At 43.1% G+C, this 18,290-nt stretch overlaps 1 protein-coding gene across 2 annotated transcripts in view; it reads right to left on the bottom strand.

Annotated features, from left to right (window-relative positions):
* cnksr1 (connector enhancer of kinase suppressor of Ras 1) overlaps positions 1-18,290 on the bottom strand; it is a 38,905-nt gene that overhangs the window by 12,541 nt on the left and 8,074 nt on the right. Inside the window, exons 1-7 of one of the 2 annotated variants that reach the window (XM_080783924.1) lie at positions 14,528-14,661; positions 9,211-9,252; positions 8,886-9,005; positions 4,089-4,148; positions 2,316-2,384; positions 1,935-2,063; positions 1,126-1,349 (exon numbers count right to left, since the gene is read on the bottom strand). In XM_080783924.1, coding sequence (XP_080640050.1) covers positions 1,126-1,349; positions 1,935-2,063; positions 2,316-2,384; positions 4,089-4,148; positions 8,886-9,005; positions 9,211-9,252; positions 14,528-14,584 — 701 coding nt within the window. In that variant the 5' untranslated portion in view covers positions 14,585-14,661. Of the gene's footprint in view, positions 1-1,125; positions 1,350-1,934; positions 2,064-2,315; positions 2,385-4,088; positions 4,149-8,885; positions 9,006-9,210; positions 9,253-14,527; positions 14,662-18,290 lie in introns of those variants that run through there. The other variant, XM_080783923.1, reaches the window with a different exon arrangement.

The following is an 18,290-nucleotide window of genomic DNA, read 5'->3' as shown; positions in this document are numbered from 1 at the left end:
TGATTATTATTACAAAACATAGATTTACATTAAATTGCTCAGAAATAGCTGAAGTTCAGTATACAAGCTCACACACAACACAACGCATTGTGACACGACATGAGTTTGACAAATTGTGAAGGGTTCAAGTACTAAGTAAAGTAAAGTATATTTTGAATACAGGCATTTACTTGTACCTGAGTATTCTTTTTATTGTACTAAAAAATATATGAATACTACTTCCACCACTGTCCTTTTCTGTCTCTCTGTGTCTCTGTCTGTTTCTCTGCTCATTTGGTTTGTTTCAGTGCAGTCATGGGTGGTGGGTGTGGGTGTTATGGCCTCAGTGGCAATAGCAATTTGACCTCATCACAAACTCACTGGCCTGTGGCAGATTAACAACACAGGTCAGAGAGGTTTGCTGGAAGAGGAAACTTTTCTCCTTGAAAATTCTCCTGAGAATTAAAGGTGGGTGTTTCAGTGAGGAATACATGTGTCTGCTTGAGGCAGACACACAAGTGTTACAGTAGATAACTGAATTTCAATACAGGTACAGTAAGTACATTGCCATGTCAGCAAATGCTTACAGTACATCTCTTCGTGTGTGTGTGTAATATTATATTAATATAATATATTATATATATATATTTTTTTTTTTAAGATTTTTTTTGCGGCTTACGCCTTTTTATTGGTTTTTTGAAGGGACAGACAGCAGTAGGCTGACAGGAAACGGGAGAGAGATGGGGGAAGACATGCAGTAAAGGCCGTGTCGGGCTTGGGAGTCGAACCCGCGGCACACTGCGACTGGATTACCAGTCGGGGTGCCCAGACGGTTACGCCACAGCCTGGGCATATATTACCGGTAATATTAATTATATATATCCTATCATTCTGTTTCGCCAGGTTTTTCTTCTCAGTAATTGATCTGAAGTTGCACACGGGCAATGATCATTACCATGTGCAGACTCTCACTTTTCCCACATTCAAGCTGTTTAACATGTGCATGCATGCACGGCCACAGGGTCCCCAGAATATGTTACAGTAGCTCATGGTGCGCTATAGAGTATATATATATATATGTATATGTATATGTATATATACACTGTGTATATATATATATATATAATGTGTGGACGATCCTCTCACCTGAAAGACAAGGACCTGACTGAAGCTGCAATTCCTGCAACCCTCTCAAATATGGAGTGTCTTTGATTCTGCTCCTCCTCTTCCTCCTCTTCTTCTTCCTCCTCCTCCTCCTCTTCTTCCTGTTCACTGTCCTCTTCGTCTTCTTGCACCTCCCCCTCGTGCTCCTCCTCCTCCTCTTCTTCCCTCCTCTCTTCCTCCCTCTTCTCTTCCTCCTGCTCTTCCTTCTAAGAAATCAGAAATCTGTGTTACTTTACCCCAAGGGATCGACAAACTTTGGCATTTTCAAGGTTATGGTCACAAAGGGTAGAGAAATACTTATTATGTGAACATAGTATGTGCTTGTGTGTGTATACTGCACATCCTATTTGTATAGTTCAAAGACAAAAACACAGTTGCCATAGTGATAGCCTTTGACAGCATCTCAGCGTATGAGGAGACTTCCTGGTAATGGAGGCCAGTAGCTCCTTGCACTACAATGCACACAACAGCAGTGAATAATAGATAGTCAGTTCACTATATTTATGGCTATAGATTAGCAATTAGCGGTTCAGTGTCAAGCTTAAGAATGGCAACGGATTAACATGTTAATAAATATGCGGCAGTGGCTGAGGGGTAGAGTGGCCGGTAGAACGGCCGGATCAGAAAACGGTGTCCTTGAGCAAGACTCTGAACCCGAAATTGCTCCTTATGTGCAGGTTGGTGCCTTGCATGGTGTCCACCGCCATCGGTGTGTGAATGGGTGAATGTAATACACAATCTATGTAAAGTGCTAAATAAATGCATTGGTCAGGTTGTTAGAGGACGTGTACCTGTGTAGAGGAGGGCTGTTGGACTGTGTCTCTGCGCTTGAGGGACCCGGGGACCTTTTTTAAGACAAGAGTCACTCCCCTGGGGTTCTCCAACAGTTTCTTCACCAGGTTATCTCTGCTCCAGCCCACCTGATGTGTGAAAGTGCATGATGGTTATCCACTTAAGACCTGTTAGGTCAAGCTCACAATGTGATCAGGCTTGTAGATTTTAGATTTGTTTTCATCAGAAACTGTAATTACTAAGTAAAAAACCAATTTATATCTTACAGTAAACTGATTTTAAGGTATTTTCAACATTATGACAGAGAATAGCACAAGGAAAATGAAAGAAGCATGCATACTGTATAGTGTGATGACAAACACGTATCCAAGGACACTCACCACTATCTGGTCATTGACTTGAATAACTTCATCTCCAGCTAGGATCTTCTCACAGAAGTCAGCTGGAGACTGTCAAAGAATAGAAGAGCAAAGGACATGATTTAGAGCTCCAAACAACACAGGCTAGACTAGACTATGGCTATTGCTTTCCACTGTCCCATGGCATCACATTTGCAATTTAGGGATTTAGCTGCTACTCTTAATTTTAGCAACATACAAAGATAGTGTTTTTGGGGATAATAGTGGTAGTAGATGGGAAATCAACTGAGAGGCTGGGCTGAGCGAACCACACATTTTGTATCAGTAATTAAGTTAGCAATATTGTGACCAGTGTTGGTGTTTTTGGTTTTGGATAGAACAAATCAAAGTATGACTGCATAGTAGAATAGCTAGGCAGAGAGATGTGAGCAAGATAAGACCATGAATAATGAATATAAGACCAGTATAAGACCCAGATCTCATGAACCTATGAAGCCTGGCTATAAATAATATGGCACAGCTAGCAATGCAACATGATGTGCTGTTAAGCTTGAAAATCAATCACTGTCTCTGTGGGGAAACATTGGCGAACCATTTTCGTGTCCACAGTGTCCTGGAAGCAGTTTTTGGTGTTGACATTCCTTTTTATTTTAAAACCATGCATCTTGCAGATCTGGAAGGGCAGTATCTACTGAGGGTATTGCTGGTGGCATCCAAAAAAGCCTTAACAAAAAAGTGTCTTACAAATGTTATACCAACTATAAATGAATGGATTGATTTAATCTATAGTATATTTATTATGGAGAGAATTACATTCAGCTTTAGAGGTCAAGTTGAAGTCTTCACAGTTAACTGGTTTAGATGGATTACTCATGTCTCTACTATAAGACCTGACTTTGTTTAAATTCAGTTGATTGTATATTTTGACACAGATGTAGAGCTATGGTGTTTTTCTCTAAGATGCAGGTATCTACTGGAACATAGTCTGTAGAGGTAAATGGAGATAGGCCTCTTCCAGACAGAGATTACAATTAAAACTGAAAGCTGGTCCTGGTAGTAAAGCACATTTGTTAAAATCATATTTCATCCTTTTATCTCCATTTCATCTGTATCCACATGTCTCTCTCACTCTGTATCTCATTAGCAGTCAGCAGTAATGTAAGTAGCAGGGGAGTCTGGGGTATTCTGATGGTGACATCATGGAAAAATAACATCTCTGTCCCACAGGAGAGCTGCTCCAGCACTACTTTTACAAGCTCTCCATACTCTATTAGATAAACACTCCTCTATGCTTGTAACACACACTTGCACACGTCCAAAGTCATTGCTAGAATATTTGGCTCTCTCTTCAGTCTTGGCATTTGGTCTGCCTAAAAGTCAATGGAATCAAATGGAATCCACCACTGACTAATGACTATAATCAATCAGCTAACTTAAATCAATTTTAAAATGTAACCTGTTGATAAGCAAACTCTAAACTGGATCAATTAACCATACTAGAGTAGGACTACACAGACTATAGAACTGGAAACATGTAGGTGGCTCAATGCACCTGACTTGAGTGCCAGATAATTCAATTGAAGATGTAATCCTTGTTCTAAAATGTGGCAAAGGCCCCGTGAAAGAAGAATGACTCAGCTGAGTTTAACCTTTAGGTCTGATCGACTCTGAAAATGACAACATTGCAGCACACTGTGCTCCTCTAGGGTCTCGGACTCTCGTTAAGACATGTTGCTTGTTAACCTGACATTGCTGAAGGGCAGTCAATGAAGGACCTTGGAGTGAGACACTGACCTGGGCAGCTGTTCCAGTAACATAGTGGTTACTAGAGCCTGTTGAAGTTATCTCTATACCCTGAACAAAGGAGAGAGAAAGAGAGAGACAAACGGGGAGGAAAAAAAGAGATGGTGGAGGTCAGTAAGACAGAATAAGAGATTGAATCCAATAGCTTTATATTTTTGTTTAATAATGAAAATATACAGAACGTAAAACAAAGGATTTCCCCTAGCTCTGGTCCATAGCCCTAATGTCCTTTGCTGCTGTTGCATTAAGGCTATGGGACCGTTCTCTTCCTGGCTCGCATAAAATGCAGACCAGCCTCTCCTCTGTTAATAAAAATAATGTTTCACCTACTCACCAATACAAAGGGGGCTTGTGTAATTAGAAAGACTACTTTCCTTAGTGGACGCACTCTGAGCCCCCCACCACACGTATAAAATGCTTTTAGTTACTCCACTGCGGCCGACATTGCCAAGAGAAAATCTCATAGACAAGATTTTTGTTCCGTTGAATAAAAATCCCTTTCTGACCAAAAAGTGCATTTTATACGTGGGGGGCTCAGAGTGCGTCCACTAAGGAAAGTAGTTTTTCTAATTACACAAGCCGCCTTTGTATTGAAATGTTTTTATTTTCGTAACAGAGGAGAGGCTTGTCTGCGTTTCATGCGAGCCAGGAAGAGATCGGTCCCATAGCCTTAATGCAATGGCAGCAAAGTGCATTAGGGCTATGGACCAGAGCTAGATTTCCCCATCTATACCAGCACTGTGACTGTGTGACATGTTGTAAGTTTGTAGATCTATATTTGGTGGCAGTGCACAATCAAATATAAATCAGGCTTGACACCCTGTTTTTATCAAAAAGCACATTACTACTGTATCAATGATTCACTGCATGCTGTTGGCAAAGCATTTTGCAGATTAAATTTATAATCAATAATTAAACTCTAAAATAACAATTTATTTGAACTAAAAAAGATCACTCCATCACCCACCCACACCCACAGTCCCACAGATACACAAGCACACACACGTGACACGCACACAGCTCTGTCTATATGATGATGGTTGGCACAAAGGGAAGGAAGGTGCTGAAGCGAGGCTACATAATGTGTCTCTGGGAGTGCAGGTACTGTAATAATGACACATAATTAGTAAGGAAGCCTGTCCAGAGCCTCCCTGATGCTATGAGATCATACCGTTCCCCTGACAGAACACAGCCCAGGCAATAACACTGTTATTAATAATCTAACCTTGTAGATCCTATTCTAGTCGGTACAATGGAGGGGGCAATGAGGACATTAAAAGTGCTCGTGGCAAAACGACTTCAAGGTAAATAAATCAAAACTACAAAAAAGGAACGGTGGCACAGTCTGTAGTGTTGTCGCCTCACAGCTAGAAGGTCCTGGGTTCGATTCCCGCTGGGGATGCTGTGGGTGCTGGAGGCGTGTTCTCTCCTCCGTGTCATCAGTGCCCATACATGAGGCGGGGTTGGCGAAAGGGCCTTTCTGTGTGGAGTTTGCATGTTCTCCCCGTGTCCCCTAGGGTAGGTACCCTCACAAAAACATGCAGTAATCCTGGTCTCTAAACTACCTCCCCCTGGCCAGCCTGATGGAGGGGAAAGGAACTGGTCGGAATAACATGTTCCTTCCACACGCTACATGGAAGGAACAGGGAAGTTTCCCCTGACAGCAGTGTTGTTTTTTTCAGAATATTTAGATTTAGTCTTAGTCTTAGTCTTTTGAATAAGACACATTTAGTCTTTAGTCCCATTTAGTCTTCTGAAATTCTTTTTTGTTTAGTCTAGTCTTAGTCGACGAAATATCAAAATAATTTAGTCTTAGTCTAGTCTTAGTCTTTTAGTCTTAGTCTTAGACTTAGTGGTTTAGTCTTAGTCTTTTAGTCTTAGTCTTGCTTTTTTAGTCTTAGTCTTTTTCTAAGGGGGGGCACTTTGGGGGGCACTGTCTGGGGAGGCATTGGGGGGATGCTGGGGGGGCACTGTCTGGGGAGGCACTGGGGGATACTAGGGGGGCACTGTCTGGGGAGGCACTGGGGGATACTAGGGGGGCACTGTCTGGGGAGGCACTGGGGGATACTAGGGGGGCACTGTCTGGGGAGGCACTGGGGGATACTAGGGGGGCACTGTCTGGGGAGGCACTGGGGGATACTGGGGGGGCACTGTCTGGGGAGGCACTGGGGGATACTGGGGGGGCACTGTCTGGGGAGGCACTGGGGGATACTAGGGGGGCACTGTCTGGGGAGGCACTGGGGGATACTAGGGGGGCACTGTCTGGGGAGGCACTGGGGGATACTAGGGGGGCACTGTCTGGGGAGGCACTGGGGGATACTGGGGGGGCACTGTCTGGGGAGGCACTGGGGGATACTGGGGGGGCACTGTCTGGGGAGGCACTGGGGGGATGCTGGGGGGGCACTGTCTGGGGAGGCACTGGGGGATACTGGGGGGGCACTGTCTGGGGAGGCACTGGGGGGGCACAGTCTGGGGAGGCACTGTCTGGGGAGGCACTTGGGGGGGCACTGTCTGGGGACGCACTGGGGGGGCACAGTCTGGGGAGGCACTGTCTGGGGAGGCACTTGGGGGGGCACTGTCTGGGGAGGCACTGGGGGGGGGGGGAACTGGGGGCCCCCACTGTCTGGGGAGGCACTGGGGGCCAGTGAGGGACACTGGGGGGGCACTTGGGGGGTACACTGTCTAGGGAGGCACGGGGGGGGGGGGGCACTTGGGGAAGACACTGGGTGGACACTGGGGGGGGCACTCAAAATTGAAAATACAATGTTCATTAGTCTTAGTCTTATGATTTAGTCTTAGTCTTAGTCTTTTGAAAACGCACATTTAGTCTTTAGTCCCATTTAGTCTTCTGAAATTATTTTTTGTTAGTCTAGTCTTAGTCGACAAAATGTCAAAAACCTTAGTCGACTTAGTCTTTAGTCTTAGTCTTAGTCGACAAAAACAACACTGCCTGACAGGGGAAACTTTCCCCTGGGAAACAGGGGAAACTTTCCCCTGTCAGGTGAAAAGAGGCAGCTTGGACTCCACATGCATAGAAGAAAGCATGAGGTCAGTCTGCTGTCCCCCCAAGTTGACAGAGGAAGTGTAGCGCCCAGGATTACATTAGATAATTGACACTGGGTGAAAAAATGGGTTGCAAAATTGTGGGATAAAAAAGAATGGAAAGAAAAGTGAACAGAAGAGATGTGGAAGAAAGGAGAGATGTGGAAGTAAGGGTTGTTCCCAGTACTTTATGTTCAGGTCTGAGTCACTGACATAAACCAAGAGAATAAGCAGGGAGAGAAAAGAGGAAATGCGAGACTAATGGGCGAAAGTGGCTCAGGAGGTAGAATGGCCTTTTGGGTGTCTGAAAGGCTCCAGGTTCAATCCACGGCTCCTCCAGGCGTTGTGTCAAGGTGCCCCTTGAGCAAGAAACGGAACCCCTAATTACTCAACATGCGGCCCAAGGGGCCCACACTGCTCCTAATAGGATGGGACCACTGCTAGAGAAGTCATTTCGCCCACAGGGATCACTACAAATACCCTTTTCTTTAGATACAATTTACAATTTACAATTTAGGCATTTAGCAGACGCTCTTAATCCAGAGCGACTAGATAAAGATGGTGAGAAACTACGAGAAAGGCGAGAAAAATCACAGCATTACTAGAGCCGAGAAACTGGCACACGAGGGCCTTGAAGAATGACAGAGAGGTGGTGAGGGGGGGACGGAATGATGACAGTGATGCAGGTGAGAAATGGATAGTAGGATATCAAATGATAAGGAAGAATAGGAGGGTATGAGTGTGGAATTGGTGAGACAGAGGTGCAGAATGAGATGGTGTGGAGCCAACAATGGAGACAGAGAGACGGAAACCTCGTATGTTCAAAACCATCGCTTTTCAGCAAATGGAAAAAAACAACAATCTTGCCACACTAATTGAAAGCCGTTTATCCGCTCGCCTTTGCTCGCCTTCTCCTACCAAACCACACCGTTTGCACACATCTCACCATGCACAACACCACTACAACAGTATGCCTGTCCAGACATAACACACTACTTTGCATCCATGCAACTGTCGTATTTACAGTACAATAAACCATTTCTATGAAAAACACATTCTTGCGCCACACCACCAGCCTGTTTGCTGTGACGTCACCACTTTGCAGCCCGCATCCACGCCAGAGCACTTTGCCCCCTCCCCCTTCTGGCTGCTGACTGTGCCGGACACTCCACCACTTAGTCAACAGTCACGCAGTACGCATCGACAAACAACACGTAGTACTACACTAATAAGGACCCATGCCGGCCACCACCAGCAACAACACGCCGCCAAGACCCCCACATTACTCCCTACAACAAGCAACATGACACAACGAAAATGACCATCACTTTCTAGGAGCCGCGATTCCGCGATGCCAAGCGTATGCGTCACACTCACGCGCTACCCGTGCACATCACTACGTATGTCCACACTTTGTCCACATCCACATATCCAAAAATAAAATAGCCTATAAGAAATTATGCAGTGTGTTGTCCACAGATATAAATCTGAAATCTCCATATTTGCCCAAATTGTGCTGAGCGCCAGTCGCCTGTCATCCATAGTGTCGCACATAAGTAGTGAAAATAACAGATCTACAAGCTTGTATATTGTGAACTTGTAGATTGGCTATTTTCACTATTATTATAATTGTATTATATTCTTTTAAATAATAATAAAAAACGAACGATTTTGAACATACAAGGTTTCAACCCGATAGCAACAATATAAGACTGGACAAAATTAAGAGCAAGAGAGCTTGATTACCAACTGCTCTCCAGGTGATGTAGGCACCAGGTCAACACTCTCCAGCTGAGCAGTATGGGTAAGGATAGCGTCAGGGCTAGACTTCAAAATCTCATCACACACCGCCACCAGCTGACGACACTGCAAAACAAAACAACAGGCTTTACTGAAAGATAAGATATATTATGGTCTCTTATTGTGAATTCACAGCTGGAATAACCAGTTTATAGTCATCCTGTCACTACGACATAGTGCCAGCTGCTAACTTACAGTACATAGTATTCCTGGTAATGCTGGAAAGTGAAACAAAGGTAGAAAGAAAGGTTCAAAATATCGGAGCACTTACGATAGCGATGATATCTTTTTCTTTCTCGTATACTGTGGAGTCCTGTTGGGAGGAACGGAAGCAGTTGAGTTCACACAAAATAACACCACAATGTATTTGTTAGTATTGTATTCATAATATTGATTAGCTGGAAACGGGGCAGGCTAATTTAGACATTTTCTCTGTGTCCTAGTTCCTCTTTCAAAGCAGGTTCCATCGAACCAGGAAGTGTTCACACCACAGAAGTTCAGAGGCGTATATGGCGTCTCCCCAGGACTCCGTTTTTTTCTTTCATCTAACCAAAATTAATCATCTGACATGAGCAGAAGTCTACATGCACTGTATGTCCACACTGTTTGATATACACAACACTCTAAACATGCAAAATCTCACACACACAGGAATAGCGTGCTTTGGAATGCCGGTGTGTAACATCGCGCACCCGCAGTCACTCATACGGCTCTCGACTCACATACAGATACATGCACACACGGGGGGGGGGGGGGGGGGGGGGTCGGCTGTGTCAGCGGGAGTTTGCGGTCAAAGTCACGGTTACTTAACAAGGTTGAGTCAACACAGTTGAACTCGACTGCTAAATCCCTGGTTTGTAGGAGGAAGTCATTGACATGCAGGATTCCTCTTAGGGAACAGACGGAGCGTAGCAGGCCACCAGAGTTGGCTGGCCTGAAAGAGAGAAACAGAGCAAGAGGTCAATGGTGAAAATAGGAACGAGGAAAAAAAGGAAGTGGTGGGTGCGGGCAGATGAGAGGTGGGAAGAACTGGGAAGAGAAGAGGGAGGGAGGGAAAGGAAAGAAGGGTTGTACAGGTTGACTAAGCCCTCTGATATCTAGCGGGAGAACAGTGCTAAATGCTGTTCTGGATTACTGTGCTAATTCCAGGCTATGACGCTGAGGTATGAGGTGGGGTTTGGGTTTGCTCGATTTCCATTTGGTTACATTTGTACACTCTCAGAGTTACAAGTGCATAAAGCAACACTGAAGATTTTACTAGTGTGAGTATATCTGTCTTAGTTAGAGTATAGTGCCCTGTTCATAGGTCTGTGTGTGCATGCACAAGAGATTTATCAAACCTCACCACTAAATGTCTTGTATAAAATCTAAACATATCCTGATCACTTCCATGATCTCCAACTCAAGCCAAAGTAGTCTTGGCATCATGATTCACTGTTTACATGCAACAGTGATTAACTTGCTTCTGATTCTGCCCTGCAGTAAGGCTATGCAACTTAGTGCTCCCACTAAGGAAAGTAGGCTTTCTAATGACACAACCCGCCTTTGTTTTGGTGAGTAGCAAAAACGTTCTTTTTATTTACGCTAAAGAGGAGAGGCTGGTCTGAGTTCCTCAGTTCCATGTGAGATTTAAAAGCGAAAGTAGCATAGCCTTACTGCAGGGCAGAATCAGAAGCAGTAAGGCTATGGACCAGAGCTAGCTAGCAGGTAAACATCAAACCTAGCATCTGTCTGAAACAACATAACTAACATTCTTGACTTTCAACATTTCGGTCATCAGACCTTCTTCGGGCATCTAGTGTTGTTACAAAGAAATAGAAAAACATAAAGCTGACACTGAACCCAAGGAAGGACTAGCTGTCGTTTAGGCGTCAAATGTATCAGCCCTGCTTTGTAGATAGAACCACAAAATACTTTTTGAATGCTTACATTAATATATCAGCCCTTGTGTGTCTGCAGGGTCCGAGACACAGTCAAATATTAATTTAACTAAGAAACTTTAACCACCCCTACTACTACTAGGGTTACCCTAGTCGGGGTCTATAGGCACCTTCCTTTTTTACCCCAGAATAGGGATGCTTGGCATGTGCATTTAAACAAACATTAATGTTAAATGTGAATTCAACACTTTTCTAATTAGCTCCTTTTGTAACATACATGTTACTTGCTCTTCTGCCATGAAACTGCTTGCGTGTCAGGAGGGTGTGATGGGAGAACACAGAAAATTAGCCTGCCTTGTACACTTCTCTGTCATTGTTCCTCATCGACAATACACCACACGCACGCACGCACAGTCACACACACACACACACACACACACACACACACACACACACACACGCACACACACACACTTCCTCAGTTCCCCTATAGAGTGTCGCAGTCCCGCCCCCTCGAGAGACCCGGAAAATAAATCGCCGTTCATTTTCCTCATAGACTTTTCAGAAAGTATTTATTTAAAGACGTTTACGCCGCGGACAAAGCCAACTCGGATAGTGACAAATCATGACAATAAACACAATGTTTTGGGCCAAACAAATCATTAGAAAGTAGAAAAAAACGGCAGGTTACAACCATTTTTTTGTTGTTTTTCTTCTTATAAATTATTTGATCGGCCCAAAACATTGTGTTCATTGTCATGATTTGTCACGATCCGAGTAGGCTTTGTCCGCGGCGTAACCGTCTTTAAATAAATACTTTAGGAAAAGCCTATGGAGAACATGAATGGAAAATCATTTCCTGGGCCACTCGTTGTTCTGAAAGGGGGAGGGACTGCGAAGTCCTTCATCTCTCATTCATAGTGGATGATTACAACAGTATTAAAACACATCTGGCCCGGGGCCGGCCTAGTGGTCCGGGCACCTGGGCTGGTGGACCGTTCTGGCAGCCTGTCACGGGTTTGAGTCCTGATCCCGGCGACCTTTACTGCATGTCTTTGCCCCCGTCTCTCCCCCCCGTTAACTGTCAACCTGCTGTATATCTATCAATGAAGGCAAAAAGCCCCAAAAATATCTTTACAGAAAAATAAAACACAAGAAAATGAAAACCACAATGAAACTACAATCCATTCTGTTCACATGCTGATTCACAATATTGCCACTATGTTTCTCATACCACACACGCACGCACAAGCACCTCAAAGAGACCTGTGACTGCCATGTGACATCATGGTCCTCTGCTGAAGAACATATGTGGGAAGGAGAAAGAAAAGGCTACCAGCCATGGGACAAACAGTCCCGAGCAAGCTCATGCGCCACTTCCATTCATCTGCAATTCCCTCTATTCAGTAAGATACATCATTTAATAATAACCGCCAGTTTCTCTCTGGGGAAGGACATGGGCCCTCAGGTTTTGAGACACAAGATCCACACTACTTGTCACTTCTGGACAATGTAGTTACTATTGCCATGTCCTGCACTGTAGCCTATCATCTCTGTGGCAATTATAGGCGAGTCACAAGCTGTAAAATAGAGGAGCATTCAACACTGACCAGACCATAAATTGTACTGGGTGCCATTAACCCACCACAGTAGACAACCAATGTGCTTCTGATATTAAAAAAAAATAGCTCTAAGCGTGAATTCAATAAAGAAGATTTCTCCCACGCTTTCATCTTTATTGCTGCTTCACAAACATCCTGTCATTCACAGCTTGAAGTGAGCACTTCTAGCCAATTTGCCAATCTGCAGTCAGCCAATATCAGCTGATTGGACTCCACCTAAATATCACTTCCTCTGACACTTGTCTTTCTCTTTTCTGATACTTCTCCCTATTAAAAGCTAGTCTTATATGTTAACTGTTAAGGGAGTCTAATTGCCAATTTTTTTAAATATTTTATTCAATCTCTTATTGAACTTGTGTTGGAGTTCCCTCACTGGAGAGTCAACCTGTTTCACATCCCCTTAACCTCTTAAATCCCAGGGGATAAAGGGGGTAAATTGGCAACATCGGAGTTGGAACCGGAGACCAATTGGGTCTCCATTGACCCGCTGAGTGCTGTTCAGAGGTGGACAGCTGCTGTCCCCGCAGGCGGGGGCAATGGTGCTCAAGAGGTTTAATGTGAATAATGTATTTAGAAAAGGTCAACTCAGAGACAATGAGTGGTTCATCTACAGAATGTTCATCTGTGCATCAAATCAAATCAGATTAAATCAAATCAAATCATCAGTTTAGTTAATTAGATTCAAGATTATTGATAGCATCACAACTGGCATCACAACAATGTACTGTAGGACGCTCATTATCCGGACAGAGCAACAAGTGCAAAAACGGAATAAGCAGAGTAAGCATCTTAAAATATATCTATATAATATATCTATATATAAATAAATAAATATATCTTAAAATGCTTCAAGTTGTACCATGTGTAATGAAGTAACCTCTACCTATGTGGTTGTGTTGTATTGTGCTCTGCTCTGCTGTGTTGTATTGTGTAGCGGTGTGTTGCCTTGCGGACAGTTCAGTTAGGTGATGGACTATCATACGTCCAGTACTGTATGGTGTATGCCTCCAAACTTTCTCAGTAGTTGTCTAGGAAACAAACACATGCTGATGCGTGGGTGGAACATGCTGACAATACTTTATGCATGTACTGGGTAGACTTGCACACAAGCATGCAAGGATGTACTGTACACTAGTTTAAATATTTTGTATTGAGTTTTTTACTTAATAAAAAAATAAGTAAAAACATTATGTGGCCTGGGCCGGCTTAGCGGTCCAGCCACCTTGGCTGGTAATCCAGCATGCGTCGTGGGTTCGAGTCCAGATCCAGAGGAAGTTTGCTGTGTGTCTTCCCCCCATCTCTCTCCCTGTTTCCTGTCTACCTACTGTGATCTATCAATAAAGGCAAAAAAACTATAAAAAGGGAAAAAAGATCTTATACAACAAACAAATTGTCCAGTTGAAAATATGTAATTTATTCCAAGAATGTATATAAACACATAACGGGCACTTAACTGAGCTTGGTGATGCATATTTCAAGTGAATTAGCTTAAAATATTTAAAACTAATATTGGATTATTACATTATCTATTGCCACATTATTATAGCATTATCAAGAATAAGCAAATTGACGTAAACTCTAATACGTTAAATACAAAAAGAACACCCATGAATACAGTTAAGCTCTGCTTGGACATAAATGTAAACAGAGTGTCCCCCTGTTCATCTGTAAACCAGAAAGGGCACACATGCTATAAAAAGACCTGAGTACATCTGTTAGATCGCTTTACACCTGCAGCTCACTGCCCCTTCTCTGTGTGTCTGACCACTGACACACACACACACACACACACACGCACACACCACACACAAATTGAATCAATAGCTAATCTGCATTTTATATAGTTCAGAATTGTTTGTGATAAAGTAAGTAACTCTAAATCAAGGCTCATTGTGTCAAGGTTGAGTCGCACAAAATAAAGTTCCTCATTACAAAAACACATCTAGTCTAGTTGTACTCATACAAACACAGTAGCAATCAGGGGTTTTGTATCAACGGTATGTAAGATTAAACAAAACAAACAAAAAACTTCGCCTTCCAGTTTACAGAGAAGCATTCCTAATTTGACACACATACTGTACTGTACCTGAGAGGGACACCTTCGTACTCTATTTACATCCAGTGCAATTAGTAGAACTCTCATATGTCACACGCAGACTTAGTTTGGTGGCGTCGGTGCCTGTGTTAGTTCAAAGTGGTCTGAGCCCTTTAAGCTAGAGAGAGAGAGAGAGAGAGAGAGAGAGAGAGAGAGAGAGAGAACTCCTGTATGGGATCCCAGCACCAGCTGACTGCTGGCCGCCACCTCCCTCAGGGTGAGAGGAAATCACACACACACACACATACACGCACGTTGCACGCATGCTCGCACACCCACACCCCACACCCCCCCCCCACCCCCCCCCCCCCCCCACCCCACACACACACACACAAAACAAAGCATGCACACTCACAGCCATAAACGACACACACCCATACACAAACAGGAAATGAGAACCCTTTCTTCTGTGGGTAACCCAGTGAGATATGCTCTAGCTAGCCATTATGGAACCTGTTCTACATAAGCGGACATCATAATGAAGAACAGCGCAACAATCGGTGGGTTAAACAGAGGACAGTAGTGTCAACTCGCCAGACGCCAGGGGCTAACTTAATGGCAACACCCATGACTGTGTACAGGTAAACGTGGTGTAGTGTGTGTTCATGCATTTGTAGGTTTTGGTTGTGACTTTGCGTATGTGCATCTGCAGCGTGAGGGTCTGCATACGCTACAGTATATTCTGATGTATATGCTATGGTGGTGATGTTATTGTCGTGGATATATAGGGACACATGGGAGTGTCTTATATGGCATGTTTGCGATGTGTGGGATTGAGTGTGTTCCTCCAAATACCTCCTGGCCTCTTGTTGATAATACTATGCTGACAGATCATGTATGGAAGAGGGGCCACCCCCACGTTCTCTTGACCACCAAACAGGTGCAAACGGTCCTTTTATAGTGGAGGTTCAACACTCACTAAAATACTCTCGACACATCCAATATCTAACCCTGCACGGACAATATGTATGACTTTAACCAGTCAAAACAGGTAATGATACATAGCACGTGCACACACACACACACACACACACACACACACACACACAGGATACCCAAAAAAACAGGAACTGAGCAAACAATAGCAAGTAATTGCTAACACTGATCAACCTCAGTGAAGGTCCAAAGTCAAAACAGCCTCCAACGCACTGACGATGTTGAGGTTCTTAATCACCACCCAGTCCCTCCCAGGCTTGTCTCTGTTTGGACAGCCCTCTGTGGACAAAAGTAGTCGACAGGCCCAAAATTCAATCACTTTCAAGCTTTAGCAAAAAAGTCATTGTTCCTCAATACAATCACTCACACTGTCATTTCCCGCCTTCCTTCCCCGCTGCTTTATGTCTGACCAAAAGAATACTGTGACTTCCATATACTCTGTGTACTGCAAAAAGGACACCTCACCTCTGCTCTTGTTTCTTTTACACTCTGCATTTAGCTACATGAGCATGCATAATGTCCACGTGGCTCAGCCTAACCTGAAGCTTATCACTGCTTAGGCTACATCCAAAATGATCTCTGTCCACACATGCGTTTTAGCACTGTTCTAGAAATGCTCTCCATATACTTCACACCTGAAAACACATATTAAATTTGACAGCCATTTAACAACAACATTCATGAAGCGCTTGTCAATTCAAAACATGTTTCCCCTTTCTGTTGATGTAGTCTATGGATTTAACTATTTTTTAATGACTAATAGCTCTGGGAATTTATTTGTAGTCAATATATCAATGTCACTGTCAAATTATGATACAGGGGTTGTCTGACTTACGAGTAAATTAGCCTTTACTTTGATGTGTATGCAGTCAATTGCTGTGTTTGGTAGAAGTTGACAAGATCATTCTCTTTTGGCTCTGTACTTAGTGCTTTGATGAAGTCTGGACCCAGGACGAAGAGAAGATGATGGCTTTGGCTTCTTGTCGGGATGGCCCAATATAGTCATTCACGTTTTCCTTACCACTCAGGTAACAAACAATGTACACATGTATAATTAGACTAAGTACACAAGCAGAAAACGCGCCACAAAGCTTGCCTGGCATTGCCGGGGCTATTGCACTGACAACGCTTCAATCCTCATGTTCAGGTTACGGTACCTCTCTCTCTCTCTCTCTCTCTCTCTCTCTCTCTCTCTGTCTTTCTGTCTTTCTGTCTATTGAGCTCTGGTCTGATGATGTCACACACAACAGAAACTGTACGTTGCCTAACAATGCAGATTTGCACTGAGGTCGGGCATAAAAAATGCTAACTTTAAATGTTGCTACCATAGACAAGGCCAGCAACACCTGTATTTCAATATTCATCTTGAATTAACCACTGGTAGTCAATATGTGTCATCGTTTCCATAAGTCCCTGTTCCTGCCCATCGAGAATAAAATGCAACGTGGAAAAAATGCAATGTCTTTACAAAACAAGACATGGTCAGCAGCAGCATTTTGTTTTAAAGTTTTGAAAACCCCGCCCAGAGTAGTTTGGATGCTAGGCACAATCAGATGTATGCTGAGTCTTGTTTTGCAAGGTGCTATGTGCTATGTGTTATTGAACAGGTTAAAGAGGCCAAGTTGTTGGGCGTGATTATTGATTAAACACTTTCTTGGATTACCAAAATGGTGGATAAAATGAGTATCAACATTTCAATGATAAGAAGAGGAGTACAGTTAAACTTGTATTACAATCACTAGTTTTATCCAGTCTTGATTATTGCCAAACAGTTTGGCCCAGTGCTTCAAAAAAGGATTTGGACAAACTTAAGCTAACTCAGAACAGTACAGCACGCCTCACTAGTACTCTTGGATGAAAGTGGCTGTAGCCTTGTGGCATTTCTGTTTAACATCTGTCATACTGGTAAACCTGCACATTTTGTTGTTACAACCACGAATACTAGACACTTTACTGGGGTGGTCACTTTACTCCGCCTTTACTACCAAGAACTAATGCGCTTAAGAGAACTCTGAGTAATTGGATATACAGTTTTTTGTTTGTAATTTCTTGATTTGTAAACCAAAAAGTAATATACTGCGTAATCAATGAATAATTTATAGAATGTGACACCGAAAAAATCTTCAATCATTTTTTGTTTTGTTTTAACTGTAATGGTAGAATTCCATTGTACCGGAATGTGTTTTAATTGGAGGACTAATGGGGATCCTTAATAAACAATAAACTTACAGTAGCAATAAAGGTTAATAGTGTTGTGTAGCCATAATGATTTCCAATAATATAATCAGTCAAATAAATAAAAAAATAATAAATTATACATTATAGAATCAATAATAAATGTAAAAAGAATTGTGAAATCCTCATAGGGGGCTTAGTGACAACTTAACAAGCATATTCAAGTGAACTTCAACAATCAACCAAAAGAAGCCAATCAAAGAGGAGTGTGGCGTACCTGACCTGTTGTGTTGGGTGAGCAGCATCCACGGCTGGTCTATAGAGAACTATAAAGCCCTCTAAACACTGAGTACCCCACTCTCCCTCCTACAGCTTCTCTGGTCCTTTCACACAATCTCTGTCTTTCTCCGCCTGCCTCCCTCTAGTCTAATTATTATCATTCTTATTCTATCACCCTATCTTTCTGCCTCATGTCTTTGCTTGTCTCTTCATCTGTTCAGTAACTAAAATGTAAATATACAGCAATTTAAGATGTTTCCCTCTCAACACCCTCTCCTCCTTACACTTCTCTCAGTCTGTTATGTGTGGCGACGACTCACTCTACCCTATGAGCCAAGTAATAGAAGAGTTTCAGTGTAACCAG

This window comes from Protomyctophum bolini (assembly GCF_963924005.1).
Source record: "Protomyctophum bolini genome assembly, chromosome: 15".
Lineage (NCBI taxonomy): Eukaryota > Metazoa > Chordata > Actinopteri > Myctophiformes > Myctophidae > Protomyctophum > Protomyctophum bolini.
Note: the sequence above shows the minus strand (reverse complement) of the source record. Positions and strands in the feature narration are given on the sequence as shown.